Source organism: Rhinopithecus bieti, unplaced genomic scaffold (assembly GCF_001698545.2).
Source record: "Rhinopithecus bieti isolate Rb0 unplaced genomic scaffold, ASM169854v2 scaffold_7673, whole genome shotgun sequence".
NCBI lineage: Eukaryota > Metazoa > Chordata > Mammalia > Primates > Cercopithecidae > Rhinopithecus > Rhinopithecus bieti.
In genome coordinates, this window is record NW_016806375.1 from 6,115,279 (window position 1) to 6,134,563 (window position 19,285).

General features: G+C 49.1%; 1 protein-coding gene across 3 annotated transcripts in view; it reads right to left on the bottom strand.

The window, feature by feature from the left end:
- Positions 1–19,285, bottom strand: part of PPARGC1B (PPARG coactivator 1 beta) — a 127,379-nt gene that overhangs the window by 27,793 nt on the left and 80,301 nt on the right. For all 3 annotated transcript variants that reach the window (XM_017875803.1, XM_017875802.1, XM_017875801.1), the window contains exons 2-3: positions 6,933–7,106; positions 632–844 (exon numbers count right to left, since the gene is read on the bottom strand). In XM_017875803.1, the coding sequence (XP_017731292.1) occupies positions 632–844; positions 6,933–7,106 (387 nt within the window). The remainder of the gene's footprint in view (positions 1–631; positions 845–6,932; positions 7,107–19,285) is intronic.

Sequence of the window (19,285 nt, forward strand, 5' to 3'; positions counted from 1 at the left end):
AACACAAACACCCAACAGGGGAACCAGCCCATCCCTACCAAGGAACATAGCACAGCCAACACAAAGAATGAAACAGAGCTCTACAGGCTCATCTGGAAGAGCTTCCAAGACACACAGTTCACCGTGAAAGCAAGGTGCAGAGCCCTGTCTAATGTAGACTCCCTTTTGTAGTAAAATCTTTTAAAAGGTAGAAGAGGAAAGTCACATAACAGATCAGTAACCATGGTTACCTCTGGGACAGGAACAAGCAACAGAGAGAGGCCTAAGGAGGTTTTGTTTTTAACTGTCCACTTTTACTATCTGGATTTTTTACCATGTGTGTCCAATCTTCAGGAAAATGTTTTGCATGCAATTTCAAGGATTTAACACATAACTAGGTCAATCCCTAAAGTACCAAAGAGCGTAGAGAACGCAGGTGAAGCCTCTGTCGTCAGTTCCTCTGTCTAGGTGGGAAAGGTTAAGCCCAGGGGGGCCTCACACCTTCAGCCCAGGCTCTCTGTGGTGATCAATATTGCCAGTGATGCATGGAGTCCCCTGCAGGGCTGGAGTGGATTGCTCTGCAACCCGTGCCCTGAACCAGAAACCTAATCCCAGGCTGCAACCATCACTTCTGCTATAAGTAGGTTCTCACCAGTGAGAGCTCGTCCACCTCAGGGGCTGGGGCCGAGGGCTTCTCCGGGACAGGGCTAGGGGGCGCAGATGAGGGGGCAGGCGAAGCTGAGGTGCATGATAGAGCGTCTCCACCATCCAGGGCTGGGAAGGCAGCCAGACCCACGTCATCTTCAGGGATGTCATCCAGGGTCTTGGTGAGCTCTGCCAGGAGGGCCTCATTCTCACTGTCAATCTGGAGTGAGGAGGGCATGAGGACCAGAAAGGCAGATGGGGAGATGGTTAGTCACCACCTTAGACTCAGTCTCCACGGTAGACACCAGCTCTGCCCAGCCGGTTGGCCCACCATCACCCTCCTGCCATACCTTCCCCTCAGCCGACCCCCACCCCCAGCAGAGCTGCTCAGTATTCCTGGCATAGCAGATGCCCGATAAATGTGTTATTGACTCCAAGAATCCCAGAATTTTATGAACAGACAGCAGGTGATAATGGAAAGGGCCCTGCCTGGGAGTCCCACTTTTGGCTCTGCTGTTTATCAGTATGTGACCTGGGCACAGGGCTATCCACCTGAGCGACGCCTGCCTCCCCTACCAAGGACAGAGGCTGGCCTACCACACTGGTAGCAGCAACCTGTTGCAGCCCCTCAGACCCTGGGGTCCAGGCAGTGTGAAGGCCAGAAGCTCCAGGGTTCAACTATGACAATAATAACCACAGCAGTGACGAGGCAGCTATCATTTCTCTGCGGGTTCCCAGAGCTTACTCTCCTCATTCACTCCTGAATTCCTCCTCATTCACTCAGTATCAATTGCTATTCATACTGAGTAGCAAGTATGGTGATTAGACACTCAGGCTCTGGAGCTGGGGCTGGACCCCAGGTCCCATACTTAGCAACTCTGGGCCCTTAGGCAAGTTAGTTTTCTCATCTATCAAGTGGGATAACACACAGCACACATTTCCTAAGGTTACTGCTGAGGACTAGATGAGTAAACTTAGGTAAGATGCTTAGAAAATGGTGCCTGGCACAAAATAAGCACTTGCTACTGTGATGACTGTAACTACTACCACTACCACTGCTAGTGCTGCTACTGTTACACGATTTCTGCCAGGATGATGATGATGATGATGATGATGATGGTGGTGGTGGTGGTGGTGGTAACTGCCCCCTGCACTCTTTGCTCCCTTCCTTCCCTTTCCCGGTGGCTACGCTGTGCCTGGCTTCATGCCGGACGATGGTGATAAACAGCACGCAGAGACTGACATGCCCAGCTCCCATGGAGCTTACCTCCAGTAGAGGACGGGGTGAAACTAACAAACAAGATCATTTCAGAGCGTGAGAAAGGCTAGGAAGAAAATAAAAGGAAGCCATGATGGAGAAAAAGAATGTGGCGAGGACTTACAGGCTCTTCAGGGTGGTCCCAGATGCCTTCTCTGAGCAGCTGATACTTAAAAGTAGGCTTGAAAGACACGAGCCAGGTAAAGTGTTAAGGAGGGGAGACCCAGGAAAAGGGAAACCCCAATCAAAGGCCAGGGGCACAGCGCTTGGCTGAAGAGAGTAGAAAGGCTCTGTCAGGCTCAGGGAGGCCTCACAGCAACCTCGCCCAGGGGCGCACAATTCTGATCTCCTTTTTGCAGCTGAAGACACAAGCTCCTGGAGGCTCAGCAACTAGTCAGGGCTCACGTAGTAAATAACATCCAGAGCCAGGACTTGGACAGCAAGAGTGCCCCACGCACAGATGAACCATAAGGAGGGTCAGCGTGCACACCCCCAGCCCACAGACCCCCATGCCCAGAGGCCGGGTGCCGAGAGCATGTGGTTTCTAGGTGAGGCACCGAGTGCCTCATTTAGTAAGGCCTGGTCCCTGGGCTGTTCTGGCAGCAGGCACATTCTGTCACATGACGCCTCCTCCGGCACTCTTTCCCATCCCAGGTCAGGCTGTTTATCCTTTCTGCAGGAAGTTCATCTGAAATACACATCTCGTGACGGCCTTTTGGCTGCACTAAATCTGTTCCAGGCCTTACAGCCGGAGCAGCAGCTGAGAAGTTCGAAGGGGGAACACGGGGAGAGAACAAACACGTTTGTAATTTTTAGAACAGAGCTAAGAATAAAAGAAAGGTCAAAAGAAGATTTTGGTTGGGCCTGGCCCAAGCCCTGGGGACGGAGGCCCGAGGGTAGATCAGGGCCCGAGGACTCTGGCTTTAGAATGCAGGGGGGCTCACTGGCTGCTCCCCACCCTACCCACAAGTCTCCTTCAACCCTCAGGCCAGACTCCCAACCCTGTCCAGATCAGAACCATCTGTCCAGCTTGATGGGGAGTTAAGATCCTAGAACCTGGAGCTCAGTGACCACTCTTGGGGTTCTGCCATCAAAAGGGTGATCTTAGGCAAGGTTTCCCTCCTCTATGCCTTGCTCCTTTCCCTGTGAAATGGGAAGACATGATCCCTGGCCAGCCTCCCTCCCTGGGCTCCCAGAAGGCCAAGTCTGGAAGCAGTAATGAGAGTGCTTTGTAGAGTGCTTAGGTCCCTAAGCTCAATGCCTGGGACATGGGAGGCACCACGGCAGATTTACTGAATGAAAGAATGAATGAACCAAACAATGAACAATGGCGGGAGGCTAAGTTCAGTGTCTCAAAGACCAGATTCTAGAGGGAAGTCATTCAGAGATGACATCATCAGCACTGCATGAACTGAGAATTCTCCCTCTTTCCCAGGGACAGTACCAAGGGCCAGAGATACTGTGAATTATCACAAATGTCAGAGCTGGAAGGGCTCTCAGGAACCACGTAGTGAAGAGAGATTTCAAACGCATGGCACACACGCTACTGCTGCCCTGTATTGCTAACAGCCTCTTCCTTCCATGCCAGCATTTTTCCTGATGCAGGGCTTCAGGTGACAACTGCCAATCAATCACAGCTGGCACTCACAAGGAAACCTATCTGCCATTGTTTTTTGGGGGGCGTGGTGGCAGGGGAGGAAGAAAGCCCTAGGAAAGAGATCTTTCAAGGTCACACAGTGAGTCAGGGGTAGGACTAAGGACTAGAACCCAAGACTCAGAGAGCCAACACTGACTTACTGAGTGCCGGTCATGGTGCTGAAATGAGTCCAAAATGGCAAAGACCTCAAGAAGTACCCATCAAGTTGGGTAAAAGCAAAACTGCTCCCCTTCTCCCCACCTCTCGCCACCCCACTCCACTGAAACAGCCAGGAGGGGCTGGAGGCCCTGAGCCCGACTAGGAGGAGCAGCCAACCCTGCCCACGCTGGTCACTGCTTTCTCCAGCCATCCATCCCAGGGAGCTGCGCCACCCCTCTCCTCTTCCCCAGGCCCATTAGCTCGGCTCTCCCTGCTCAGCATAGAAACAGAGTGCAAATTAATGGAGAGTTAATCAGCTGAGGAAGGGATATTAATAGACTCAGCCCCACCCCCAGTCTTTCTGAGCTGATCTCATGCAGGAGGAAAAGGAGCCTTCAAGAAATCTGAGGGAAAAGGCTTCATTTTGAGGACCTAGAGTGGCTTGAAGAAACGTCACGGAACAGAATGTAGGCTACCAGGGCAGAGAGAACACTCAGAGATCGCTACTATCCAGGGGGCTTAAATTGAGGTTCAAGAAACCCAGGAAATTGGCCACCTCCCTCACATTTTTCTGGGAGTAGGTCCAGACCCAGTGACTTTCTTCCTGTAGCCTCAACAGATTGATTTGTCCGTGTTCCTTCCTCATTCCTCACATGGGGAAACTGAGGCCCAAACAAAGGGAGCTACTCATCCAAGGACACACAGCAAATTGTTGCACAACAACCAAACACCTGCCTTACTCTAGAAATATTTACTAAGGGCCTGGCATGTCCCATCCCTAAGGACTCTGGGACATGCAGAGAAATGGAAGCAACGTTCCCGTCCCGGAGGAGGTGTCAACCCTTGCAACTGTAGCTTGTTCTCCACTCTCCCAGTTTGTTTCCATGACAATGGTGCCATTTCATTGTTAACAGAGCTTGGCACGGGCAGCAAGGCTCCATGATTCCCATTGTTCCTATAAAGAAACTGTCCAAGTTAGTGCCAGAAAGGGGACTAGAACCTATGGCTCCTAGATCCCAGCTCAAGGTTTTTGGAATGGGTCAGTTTAATCAGTTCCCTTCATTCAACACCTATGAATTGAGTCCTTACAATGTGCAAGAGCCCCAGAGATGAATAAAGTGTTTGTCCCCAAGGATCTTACAGTCTGAAGGACACACACGTGTGCAAGAGATGGGAGCCCATGAGCGGGACTAAGTGACCAACTGTCTTAGGAGGAGGCATCATGAGAGCTGGGTGTCGAAGGATTCATTCAGTGGATGACTGTTAAGCCCTGACAAAGTGCCCGGCATTGTGCAGAGCCCTGGGAATACAACAAAGAACAATGCAGACACAGCCCACATTCAGAGTTTCCCATGGGCAGGGAGCAGAGGGTGGGGACAGGTCCCAGTCACATGCACAGAGGGTGCACCGGTGAGCAATGGATAGAGCTAGCCTAATCTCAGGAGAGCTGGAGGAGTGTGCAGCCCACGAAAGGGAGAGGGGCTGGGAGGGCAGAGCTCGGCCAACTGTGAGGACTGTCTTCCTTGCAGGGCTGGGGCCGCACCAAGCTTACTTGAGCCTGAAAGCACTAGTAGGACCTCATCAGAGGCTTGCCGGTGGGTCTGGCCGTTCTCTGAGTAGGTGGGGGGCCTATACAGTCTTGGTGGGAATGGTTTTCAGGGAGCATCCAAACCCCTTTCACTCATGAGTTCTCTGCAACCTAAAAGCATTTTCTGGAGTTGGCCCCCTAAGAGGAAAGGTGCAATATAGCAAAGGAATTGTCCCCATTGTTCAAGCAAGAAAATGGAGGTCTCTGGTTGGAGCCAGAACTGCAGTTTGGTTCTGGTAATTCCTCACTGGGTTGGCAAAGGGGTTCCGTATACCGGTGAGGGGTGTGGGTTCCTAGATTACAATCTTTGCCTGGATCCTTACTAGCTGTTTGACCTTGACCTTGACCTACACCAAACCTTCCTGAGTTTCCCTTTCCTTGTCTATAAAACCAATTATTAGGAGTACACAACTGATAGCTCCCCTTCCTCAGAGAGGCCTTTCCCGACCACTCAGTCCACAGTCCCTTCTCTATTTCCTTTTCGCCCTTATCACAAGTGACTACTGTTTGTTCACATGTTTACAGACTGTAAAGTCCTCTGATGAACACAGTGCCTGACACATAGGGGGCTCGGTAAACATTTCTAGAAGGATGATAAAATCCATCAGGAGGACGCTTGGAAAGGATGCTTGCAGCACACCACCTTGGTGTTCAGCACGCGCGATGTTATTGTTGTTATTATTATTATATTGTCAGATAGGCACAGGGAGCTATGGCTTCTGCCCCTGATCTTTATGAGGGAGAAAATTCCAAGAAAAGAATCATGAATCTGAATGTGTCCATCACCCAGTTAAATACGGCCAATCTAATTTCATCTATTACCCTCTAGGCCGCACACTCCCACCCACACATGCAAATCCATGCAGAGCTTGCTTTCTTCTGAAGCAAACCCCGGACATCATATTATTCCGTAAGAGGCCTTCTTACAGGAAATGCTAGCCATTACATGCCCCTGAGGCTCAGCGCTGGAGCACAAGGGCCAGAGAGGCACAGGCATAGTGGTTCTTGGCACTGCCTCTTATTAAAGAACCTCTAGGCTCCAGCTGAAAAAGGGAGATAATTGTATTTACAACTGAGAGTTGTTAAGAAATGTAAATGAATTAATATACACAAACAGAGACAGCCCTCCCACAGAACAGCTGCTCAATAAATGCCAGTCATCTCATTATGGTATCATCATGGTCATAAAGTCCTGGCTCTGGGGGCAAGAAGACTAGGTTTGAATTCAGTTCAGCTACTGACTAGGTTAATTGCCCTAGGCACAGGACTTCACTTTTCCAAGCCTCATTTTCCTTATCTGTAAAATGGGAAAATACTGGAGCCTGTCTTGCAGGGTGGGGATGAGGATTGGATGAGATAATGTACGGAACAGAGGACCTGGACCTCTGTGGCACACAAAGGGGCTTGGTTCTGCTCGGGAGGCCTAGAGAGCAGTTCATCTCACCCTTACTTTCCGGAGGTGATACAGCAAGGGCCAGGTGAGGCGTGTGAGCTGCACCAGATCAGGGGCCGATCCAGCACAAGAAACCGGGGCCCAACAGCTTTGGTGGGTGAGGGGACTTCTCGGCATGAGCAAGTGCAGGAGAGGGCAGAGCAAGGCAGAGCCGGGATTTTGAGGACAGAGAGGCCTGACAGGGTGGGAGGAGGGAACACTGGAGAGGGCATACCTGGAAGAGCTCGGAGTCATCGGGGCTGTACTGGTTGGGTTCAGTCTCTGAGTTCTCTGGGCACCACTGCAGCTCCCCAAAGCAGGTGGCCGAGTCAAAGTCGCTGGCATCCAGCTGGGAGAGGTCGAGTTCTGGAAAGTCAGCATAGAGTTGCTCCTCCCCGGACCCTCCACCCTGAGGAGACAGGAAGGAAAGAGGTGGATCAGAGCTGAGGCTGGCTAGACCCAAGCAGGGGCCCTCTCAATAATGATGCCGCCAATCTGGACCCGTGGCCAAGGCCTGATTTTGCCAAACGACCAAGAAATGGAAAGATCAGCTCCACCCCTTGGTTAAATCTTCTGGTAGCTAAGCTAGGCCCCAACAGTACAAACCCCCATGCTGTTCTCCCCTCTGCACTCCTACACGTCCCTCAAGGCCCTACCCACATACATCTCTGTCCTCTTACCAGAACTGTTTTGTTGAAAACTTTATGAGAGACTGTAAATGAGGAGCCAATCCTTTACATATATGTCCCCACTTATAAGTGGACTTCTTGAAGCTAACAATGCCTCTATATTAATAACGAAACAAAAACAGCAATAATAATGACTGACACTAATGTGTGACTACTAGGTTCTGAAGAAACACTCATCCAGGTTCCCAGGGATTTTATAGGAATATATGTAATGTCTAAAATTACATATATGATGTAACATATGATGGAGTATATATGATGAACATAAAATTACATATATGATATAATATGATGGAACACCGATCGGTAGACAATATGTAAATAAAGTCATAAAACACCCCTATCATGGGCCGAGCATGGTGGCTCACGCCTGTAATCCCAACACTTTGAGAGACCGAGGTGGGCAGATCATTCGAGGCCAGGAGTTCAAGACCGGCCTGGCCAACATGGCGAAACCCCGTCTTTACTAAAATACACAAATTAGCCAGGTGTGGTGGTGCACGCCTGTAATCTCAGTTACTTGGGAGACTGAGGCATGAGAATCACTTGAGCCCAGGAGGCGGAGGTTGCAGTGAGCTAAGATCATGCCACTGCACTCCAGCCTGGGTGACAGATGGAAACTGTTTCAAAAACCAAAAACAAACAAAACAGAACAAAAACAAACAAACAAACAAAACACCCATATCATGAAATACTACAGTGCTGCTGAAAAGAATGAAAATNGGCCGAGCATGGTGGCTCACGCCTGTAATCCCAACACTTTGAGAGACCGAGGTGGGCAGATCATTCGAGGCCAGGAGTTCAAGACCGGCCTGGCCAACATGGCGAAACCCCGTCTTTACTAAAATACACAAATTAGCCAGGTGTGGTGGTGCACGCCTGTAATCTCAGTTACTTGGGAGACTGAGGCATGAGAATCACTTGAGCCCAGGAGGCGGAGGTTGCAGTGAGCTAAGATCATGCCACTGCACTCCAGCCTGGGTGACAGATGGAAACTGTTTCAAAACCAAAACAAACAAAACAGAACAAAACAAACAAACAAACAAAACACCCATATCATGAAATACTACAGTGCTGCTGAAAAGAATGAAAATCTATATGTTCTCCAAGACACATTAAATAAAAAACAAAGTTGTAGAATATCAGCATGTAAAATAGAACCCCACATGTGTAGAAAAAATAGAAATCAAGCCGTATATTTCTCTATGTAGCATAGCATGTATGCAAACACACAGGAAAAGATCTAGAAGGTCATAAACCCACCTAACAGCAGTGAGTGGGGGAGAAGGGAGCCACAGGTGACTCGGATAGCAGCACTGCCTGAATCAGTGGTTCTCAAAGTGTAGTCTCAGACGGGCAGCACTAGAATCACCTGGAAACCTGGTATGTTGGAAATAATATAAATTCTCAGGCCTAATCCCAGAGCTACTGAATCAGAAGGCAATCAATTTCTCACCCTGGTCTCCCAAGTTTAACGGTCACCAATAGAAGAGCTGCCCTACAGATTCAGAAATAGCCTGAGTTGGGGGGGCTGACACAGAAACAGAAGGGCTTGGTGATGTTCTGTTGGCCCTGGGGCCTGGCAGAACTGAGTCGAGATCCCCATTCACCAGCTGTGGACTTTGGGCAAGTCCCTTCACCTGTAAAACGTGGACAACAACAATATCTGCCATCTATGTTAAGATTTAAAGAGGCAATGTCGTTATAGCCTGGCCTAGTAACTGCTCAATAAATGTCAGCTAAGAGTAATATAACAAATGATAATAATAATGATAAAACAATGGTGTTTCATGGTAGGCTGAGAGGAGCGAAAACTGTCTCGGAGAACAGAAAGAGGCATATGTGACACTTAAGAGAAACAGGTTTTCCCCAGACCTTTTCCTTAATTGTTCCCACTTACTAGGCCTCATAAATTATGAATAAATGTATATTATTAGCTCAACTTGACACAGGAAAAAGGCTTTTATCCAAATTTGGGTCAAATGTCTTAATTGGCGTTTTGCAAGAATCCTGCCTACACAGGCGGCACCAGGCCCAGGTCCTCTCAAGCGGCCGGTCCTCTGCCTTCAAGCAGGCAGCAAGGTGCCCAGCAAGTCTGTCTCTGGGAGCACGGCTCCACCACCCTGCCCACCACCTGCCTATTCTTTCTCCAATCCACATGTATTCCACAATCCTCATTACTGAGAGCCCAGTCACTCTGAGCCAGGCACTGTGATGGTGGGTGGGGAAGGATTACATTAAACAAATAATCACACAAACAAAACATGTGATTCTAAATCGTGACTCTCCAGAGAAGAGCAGAATGCTTCTGAACCTGACTGGGAATCTGAAGGTGAGAGGGACACAGGTGCTTCCTCAATCTCTGGGTCCCCCAGATACCCCCTTCCCCGCAAGCCCAACTGTCACGCCCCCCAACTACAAATCACCAGCACTCAGTGGCTGCCCCTGCTGCAGGAACTCAGGTGGATTCTCTCGGCTGCCTCTTGAGAGCTTCTTTCTCCTTCGTACCCAAGCAGACTGTGGGGATGCAGCCGGGGTCCTGTTCTACATAGATAATTGGTTTGTTTCCTGTTTTGGGCCATTTCTAGTAAGTCCGCAATACGTGCGTACAAGTCTTGTTTGGACATATGTCTTTACTTCTCTTGGGTAAATACCTAGGAGTGAAACTGTTAGGCCATATGGTAAGTGTGCGTATAAGTTTATAAAACAGAAAATTGTTTTCCACAGTAGAGAACACTCATTTTGTACATTCCCATCAGCTGTACGAGTGTTGCACTCTCTCCAACACTTGGTATTGTCAGTCACTTATTTAGCCATTCTAGTGGGCATGTTCAATGCTACTATGAGCCAGGCACCGTGTTATATAAGACTCAGCTCCTTCCTCCCTGAGTTGATATCTTAGTGAGGGAAGAAAACACATAAATATTTCATTCTAGACTGAGTTAGTGCTATGAAGGAGAAACAAACAAGGTGCACTGATGGAAGATAACAGGAAGCAAAATCTATCATTTTACCCTTTTTATTTTTAGAGACAGGCTCCTGCTCTGTTGCCCAAGCTGGAATACAACATGGCTTGATCACGACTCACTGCAGCCTCAACCTCCTACGTTCAAGCGATCCTTCCATCTCAGCCTCCTAAGTAGCTGGGACTACAGGTGTGCACCACCACACCCGGCTAATTTTTCTTTTTTAATTTTTTGTAGAGACAGGGGTCTATGTTGCCCAGGCTTATCTCAAAGTGCTGGGATTACAAGTGTCAGCCTCTGTGCCCAGCCCAGAATCTAAACCAGATGGAATGTCAGGAAAAACTTATTGAAGGAGAAGCCAGGCAGCGGAAGAGGTGGGAAGAGGACTGCAGGCAGAGGGACCGTCAGAGGCAAAGACCCCAGTGGGGATTAAGCCCAAGGCATAAGGCGCTGAGGTCAGTGAGGCTGCAGCTTGGTGACTAGGGGTGGGGGATGAAGGAAATGGGAAAAGATGACACTAGGAAGGCTGGTGGAGGCTGGATCAGGTAGGGATCGGAAAAGGATTTGGGTTTTACCCCAAGTGTGATGGGGGTAGGACGGGCATAGAAGCAGCGAGATGGTTTAATAGCTGTTGTAGCCATCCAGGAGGGGACAGGTGGTGGGTCGGGGAGGTACCTCTCAGACACCATCTAGGGACTGTGGGACAGAAGGGAGGGCCAAAAGCAGAGACACAGGTTGCTAGGCAGCTGGGGCCTCCCAGGCCAGCAAAGCCCCCAGCAATAAGTTCTCGGGTGAGCTCTGTGTTCCAGATCTCCCTCTCTCCAGTAACTCAGAGCAGACACCTTTGTAGGACTTGCTTCTTAGAAACAGCTTTAGAACCAGAGTCCCAGAATCCCAGACTAGCCAGGAACCCGCAGCTCTGAGGTTGTCCAGGTAAGTCATGGTGAACAATCTGGGAGGCAGAGGTCCCTCCAAAAACCAGACAAAAGCTATGGACATTTTTCCCCACAAGATGCAGGTATGCGCACAAAATGTACCTTAACTTTTAGAACTTCATAGAACTAGCTGAAGAACTCCCGACCTAGCTGGTCTATCTCCTTCACTTTGCAAATATGGAAACCGAGACCCAAAGAGGATAATGGATTTGCTCGGGGTCATCCGGTGAGTGTCCTTCCCTCGAAACCATACCACCTCCTTTACAAAATGTCCACAAAATGGCTGTGATGGCTGCACTTATTGATTGCCCATAGCAGCTCAACATACTCAAAGTGTACCCAGCACATAAAAACAAAGAAACCTCAGCTTCGCGCCTTGTCAATTAGGCTAAGACCACTCTCTAGCTAAAAACCATTAAGCACCGCATTAAGAGTGATTTCTCTGGCCATCTCCATATTTAGAGAGGCTTTTGAAGGAGTGCTTCAAGTGGCCCAGTTCTTTCTGAAAGGTCTGAATTAAGGCCTTCTTGTCCTGTCCTGGGAGCCTTCTACAAGCCTTGCCAGCGGAGCTGGGAGGTCGAAGCACAAACTAACAGCCACTGCTATCATGGGGTCCTTACTAGATGCCAAGGCCCATGCTAGTGCCTTCTATACATGTTCCCACCAGTCTTAAATCAACCTAGCAGGGTGGGTGCTACCGTCCCCATGTCAGCAAGTCATTTAAATTAGGTTACTAGGGCCAGGCACAGTGGTTCACGCCTGTAATCCCAGCACTTTGGGAGGCCGAAGTGGGCAGATCACTTGAGGTCAGGAGTTTGAGATCAGCCTGGCCAACACGGTGAAAACGGATTTCTACTAAAAATACAAAAATTAACTAGGTGTGACGGCAGCTGCCTGTAATCCCAGCTACTCAGGAGGCTGAGGCGTGGATGGCAATGGATGCAGTGAGCCGAGATCGCGCCACTGCACTCCAGCGTGGGTGACAGAGAAAGACTCAGTCTCAAATAAATAAATAAATTGTTAGTAAGTAAGTAAATAAATAAATAAATTAGGTTGCTAGGGCTTCCATAACAAAGGACCACAATGGGGTGGTAGCTTAAACAACAGATGTCTGAGATTAAGGTGTCTGCAGGAATGGTTCCTTCTGAGAGTCTGTTCCAGGCCTTTCTCCTTGGCTTGTAGATGACCATTTTCTCCTTGTTTTTCCATGTTTTCTTCCCTCTATGCGTGTCTGTCTCTGTGCCTAAATTCCCCCTTTTGATAAGGACACTAGCCACACTGGATGAGGGCCCACCCTAATGACCTCATTTTAACTTATCTCTGTGAAGACCCTAGCTCCAAGGAGGTCACATTCTGAGGCATGGGGGGTTTAGGGCTTCAGCACACCTTTTTTGGGAGGATACAATTCAACCATAACACCCAGGGTCCCAAAAGGGTGAAGCTGGGATTCAAACCCAAGTCTCTTCTCTCCCTATGAAGCCAGGACCCTCATCCACCACCCTGCTTCTGAAAGTGAGAAGGAATATTCAAGACCATTCATTCCCATCTACAGATGGGGAAATGGAGCTTCAGGCAAGGGTTGGGGATGGCCCAATCACACGGCAAGTTTGTGGCTGAGCCAGGACAGACCTGGGACCGAACACACTGAACAGGAGGCTCGTGTGTGCAGCCTCTCTGGCCCCTCTCTGTGCCTGCTCACCCCCTGCCGTGGGCCCTCCTTCTCCAGCAACACCACACCGCTTATCTGAAAGGACTGTGGCTGCCCCGAGCCAGGGAGATAAATGACCCTGGCCATGGATTAATGGGGTTTCATCCAGACTCACAGAAGTGGCTTCATTGGAAGCTTGTGAATCTTGCCGGAAATTGATTCCCTGCTTAAGAAAGAATGCATCTTCAGGAAAAATTGGTGGCTCTATACGTTCCTGGCTATAATCAGCAAATCGCCTAGCACAGTGCCTGGTCCAGAGCAGATTTTCAGAACTACTGAGTGGGAAGGAAGCTCGAGGAGGTGGGGCGGAGGGGTGGCTGCAGTGACAGCCTGGGTTCTGGGTCTGTGAGGACTCACTCTGCATCCTTCATTGGGTTACCTCCCCGCTCTGGTCCTCACTGCCCTCTCTGGAAAAGAGAACATAAAACCAGATAGGCCCTCTGGACACCCCCTGCTCAAGCATTTGATATAATTCTGTACTTATCAAATTTCTGAGATCCACATAGGCTTTGGGGAAACAGGAAGAACTCAGCATTTAATGAACAAATACAGGAATGTATGTGTGAATGACTTTCCAGAGGGGAGACGAAATGCAGAAGAAGGACTGTCTTGCAATTGAAAGTAGCCTAGACGAGGGGGGCAAAAAGGCCCTGGCTTTGCGGTTAACACTGACCCTTTCAGATCAGGACATTTATGTTTTTTGCGACCTCGGTTTCTATTGACAAAATCCGGATAATAAGAACAATCCTGCCTCCCAAGTTCTTACAAAGATAAAGTACCACAGGTTGGGAACATGGCATGGATCAGACACCCATGAGTGGTGGTCATGGATTACTATGGTCTGAATGTTTGTGATCCCCCAAATTTATGTTGAAATCCTTACCCCCATGGTGAGGCCACGAAGAGGCGAGGCCTCTGGGAGGTGATGAGGTCACGAATGGGAGGCGTACCCTTATAAAACAGACCCAAGTAAGCTCGGCTGCTCCTCCCACCCTGTGAGAATACGAGAAGCTGCAATCTATGAACCAGGAAATGGGTCCTCACCAGATACGAAATCTGCCGGCGCCTCGATCTTAGGCTTCCCAGCCTCCAGAACTGTGAGAAATAAAGTTCTGTTGTTTATAAGCCACCCAGTTTATAGTATGTTGTTACAGAAGCAGAAACAGACTGAGACACAGATATGGCACTTTCTAGTTCCCAAGTGACATTCACAGCTGTGCTCTCATCAGTACCTTCCCAAGATGCAGGGGATGGCCAGTGGTTAGCGTTTGCATTTGACTGATGGGAACACTGGGGCTCCAGGAGGGTCAAGGCTTCGTGAACTCATCCCCTGACCCACATCCTCAGTTCTAAACCTGCCAGCTCACCCAATTCTTTTCTGTCAACTTTGACCAGCCGCCTAATCCCAGTGTCATCATGGCTCATGGTTTCTGTTGAGGGAATGATCTTGCCCTGCCAGCCAGACCATGCTGGCTCTCTTCAGGCAGGCCTGCGATGGTGGGGAGTCTGGGCCCCCACCCGGCTGCACTGACCTCCTGTGACTGCCATCTTGGATACCCTAAGTCCTGCCCGACTGCCAGCTTGGTGCCTCCTTCACTGACAAGAAGTTGTATTTGATGATCTGAGATAAGTTATTCTTCTTAAACTGCTGTCAGGAATGAAGACCTGCAATGAGATCTGCTAGGGTGGCAAGCACACGGCACTGGGCTCACCGTTCCCTCTTTCCATGGCGATACCACTAACTGATCCCAGCCCAACATCCTGCTGAGCCCCAAGCCTTCTCAACACGGAGCCTCAGCAGCTGTTACTAATTGATTAGAAGGGGCCTAGTCTACATTATGACCCTGTGCCTCTACTTACCTTCTAGGAAGGAAGTGTGGGAAATACCTATGAAGTCCCACATAGCCATTTCACTTTATAAATGTTTTGTTCCTTCTCTCACCTCTGTTATTTGGCCTGCCTCTCACCCATTGCCTTCCCAATGGGTGGAAGCCCACTGAGTTTCCTCTGGGAAGCTGCCCTTCCCTTACCCCCAAGCAAGCAATCCAGGGAAGCACATCCAGGCCAATTAAAATATCCTATGGCCACAATAACTGGTTGGATTGGGTGGGTCAGAGCAAATACCAGGAAACTGCAGGAGCACTTGGACAAGGGGGCTGCGCTGGTTGGATTCTGTTCTGAATAGGCTGGCAGCCCTCTTTGCCACTACCTGCAAAGGGCCTGCCTGAGAAAGAAGCCAGAGCAGGGAGGTCAGAGCCAAGAAACAGAGATCGATTCCCAATAAAATAACTGAAGCACTTGGATTCAGCTGTGCCTGAAGGCAGGCATTCCCTGTGCTCCACAGTTCCATGAGTGAAAACCGTCCCTCTCTACATTACATGCCAGTTGGAGTTTCTACCACCCATCAATGAAAAAGTGATAACTTATTCATCTCTCTTACATTATGAAAAAAACCCCAATCTTCCCATGTCTTCCAAATTAATACAAATCACCTAAAGAAGCTTCCAGAACAGTGGGGAGAGTAGTTTATCTTAGTCCCCACAGAAATACCTATGGCATCATCTGAAATAAGACTCAAAGTCACAAACACAAAGTTCAACTCCAGACAAAATAAGTGGACAGAAGAGAGGGGCTCTGAGCCCAGCTTAGAAGAACAGAACATCTTAAACTCAGAGATAAGCCAGACCATTGGAAGGGCCTCCCACCAAAACATTTAAGGCAAAAGATCTCAACCCGGCATCCAAGGCCCTTTCTGTGCAGAAGCATCCAGGTTCAGGCTGGCAGAGCTCAACCTTGGTGATTCTCAGCCTTTTACAGCCGGGCTTCAAGCCTTAGCCAAGTAGGTGCTTGGTCAGGGCTTGGCGTAAGGCGACCCGACAGGAGGTCACCAGGTCTGGCGAGAGTGGATCTTCCAGCCCAGAGAAGAAGATGGGGTCCAGTGCTCAGAATTGAGCTCCAAGGCTGGGTCAGACCCAGCCAACCAGGAGGAAGCCCAGTTTCCAGGGACCTTGGAAGGCAGCTCTGCCTGGTAGGCAGGGCAACAGGATGGAGAAAGCTGGGATCCCTGACACTGCCCTGGGACACCTATCTCGGGATCTGAGAGAGGACTCAACTCAGAGCTCATCAAACTTCCTGTCATTTGGAGGCAGTTTTCTGCTACTTGCAGCCAAAGCTGATCCCATCCAGGCCATCTCAGGCCTTTGGTATAACAGTGGCTCTCCTAACCAGCCTCTACTCGACCAACCAACCAGGTTAACCAACACTCCCCACCCTCTCCTATAATAACACCCTTTACTAATGCCCAAGGCGCCCCAGAGCCTCAGCTGGTCTGCTCCCACCAGCTGAGTTGTTTATTTACTAAGATTCAGTTATTTCTTCCCAAACCCACTCGATAGTGTAATTACAAAATTTCATTAACTGGTCCATAAACAGAAAATATGAGTACAAAAGAAGAGATTTCAATGAAAACTAAGTTGAAGGCTGTGGAAGGATTCAAGGAAGCTGAGTTGCTAAAAAAGCAAACAAACAACACTGTCATCAAATTTCATGTGAATGAGATCATGGTAAAAGATTAGGAGAAATTTGCAAGAATCAAGAAAGATTCAGCACTCAGACTGCTTGACAAGAGTCAAAGTTCTTGATCCACCTGAATGCATCCTGAAACTGGAAATTGGAATCCTGGCACCGTGGGTGTGGACTATGGAGGGAATCAGATGACTTAGAGTTTCAGTGCTGGCACCACAAATAGTCCTATAGCAAAAGACTGGCAAAAATGAATGTACATGTCATATGGCTTCGCTAAAAGACAATGTAGGCATGTGTTTCACAATTTTGAGCTTTATCTGACTTTTTCCTAGGAATTCCCCTCTGCAACCTCTGGGCACCTCTCAGCTGTAGTTCCCACTCTCATTAGATAAGAAGGTGACTACTGCACACAGGCTCTGGCCCACACAGCACAGGAAATAAAGCCTTATGATGGACTACTGTAATACAGAACCAGGGTTTTGTGCACTGGAAGGGTCTGGAGTAACACTTTTTGTGAATGAATCTCTCAATTTGCAAATGAGGGCATTGAGGCTGAGAAAGAGGGAACAGGGAGTCACCCAAGATCCACACAGCCAGCTCCTGACAGGGCCGGAACACAAACCGGGATCTCCCGTGTGACCTGTCCAGACCGGTTTCCAGAATAACAGGCCACTTCCTCAACATCTGTGGCCCATCCACCAAAAGTTCCACATTAGATTCATCTCTCTTTAAATGACAAGGGAAAGAGAGAACAGGCAGTCTCCTGGGCAGGTGTTATCTTACAGTCATCTCCTTACCCACTCCTATTGCCTGCAAGCAGCCCCTTATCCACTGAAGATCTGCAAAGTCTCTCGTTGCTGTGTCGGGGTGAGATGACCTGGGGTGGGGCAGCTCCTGGATGGCCTGGCATGTGGCTGTGCAGAGCCCAGACTCCCTTCCTTCAGCACCGAGGTCAGCTAGGCCCCCCTCCCCACCTTTGGCAGCATGGATCCTGGCACCTGTCAGGAGGGTGGCCTATCAGCAGGTACAAGCCTGCCCCAGGCCCAGGAAAGCAGTGTTTCATTTTGTTTGTAAACAATAAGGCTGAAGTATATTCTGCACAAGGTGTTTTAGGACAGGGTAATATACACATTGTGTCTGCCTGCACTCACAGCCAATTTTATGCACTTGAACTCAAGGGCCTCTTGAATTCAAAGGAGAGTGGCAGGAAAGCACTTGCTAAACTGTAAAATGAGGTACAGGTACATGTTGTTAGGCTTTGCTGAGGCAGGGCTGGCCCTGGCTCATAACTTGCTAGTTACAGGGAGTTGCTTGCCCTCTCCGCATCTTTCGAGACCAGCCTCCCTCCTGGAACAGTTGTGCGGGTTAAGTGTCCACCCTGGGGCCTCTGCGCTGGAGCCTTCCTCAGCCTGGAACACCTTCTCTCTCCTTCATCTCCCATAGCGGCTTCCTTCTTTCTATCCTCATTCCAGGTTGAAAGTCCCTCCCGAGATGGGCCTCCCTGACCACTGCACCCTAAATGCCCGCCCCCATCTCTGGCCTACCCAGCACCCTGCTGGAATTCTCTCAATTAGCAGTTATCATTCTCTGCTATTCCCTGCCCCCTTTTATCAGTATGTTTTTATATTATGGTAAAACATAAATAACACGAAATTTATTAGTTTAACTTTTTTTTTTTTTCTAGACAGGATCTCACTCTGTCACCCAAGCTGGAATGCAGTAACATGATCATGGCTCATTGCAGCTTTGTCTTCCCCGGGCTCAAGCAATCCTCCTGCCTCAGCCTCCTTAGTAGCTAGGACTGCAGGGGCACACAGCCACTCCCAGCTTGCTTCAGGTTGGTCTCAAACTCCTGGGCTCAAGCAGTCCTCCTGCCTTGGTCTCCCAAAGTGCTAGGATTATGGGCATGAGCCGCCACGCCTGGCCCATTTTAAACATTTTTAAGTATGCAGTTCAGTGGCATTAAGTACACCCACATTGCTATGCAGCCATCACCACCATCCATCTCCAGAACTAACCCCATTACTAATTTGTCTACTTGTGTACTGCTGCCTCCTACAACTGGCAGCTCCACATGAGCAGGGGCTGTGTCTGGGTCTGTCTTGTTGCCCACTGTATCTCAAATGCCCAGCATAATGCCTGGCACATAGTAGGTACTCAACAAACGTGTTCAAAAAAACAAAATGAGTGTCTTGTAAAGGGTATAGGGCCCTGCACAAAAACAAGAGAGCGCAACATGTGCATTTTTTTCCATACAGCCCCGCGACTAGACCAAGCTTCCTGGCAGCCTAAGTCACCAGATAACAACTTCAGGTTTTGCAAAGTCTGTGGGGGCAAAACCGCTGAGAGCTCCATTTCTTTCCTGGTTCCAGGCCCCTCTACGAGGTCAAGAATGAAGATATATGATCACACAAACCACCTGACATCAACACTCACCATTTCAACACATCAGCTCTACTGAGAGCAACATTTTATCAGTTGCTGAAGGGCAGGCACAAAAATAGACTGCAGGGATCAAATGCCATCCTCAGCTGCTCTCTTGACTCTCAGGAGTGAAAGGCCCTGGCATCTGAGGACCCCAGGGCCTGGGGACCTGAAGGCCGGGGTCAGCTGTTCCAGCAGTTCACAGAAATTAGGAGGTGGAGCCAGGGCTGGAATTAGGGTGCCTTAAACATCAAAATACTCAGTCATCAAGGCAGATCATATTTTAATGCAATTTTAAAATTAATGCAAAATATCCACCCAAGATTAACAAAATACCAGAA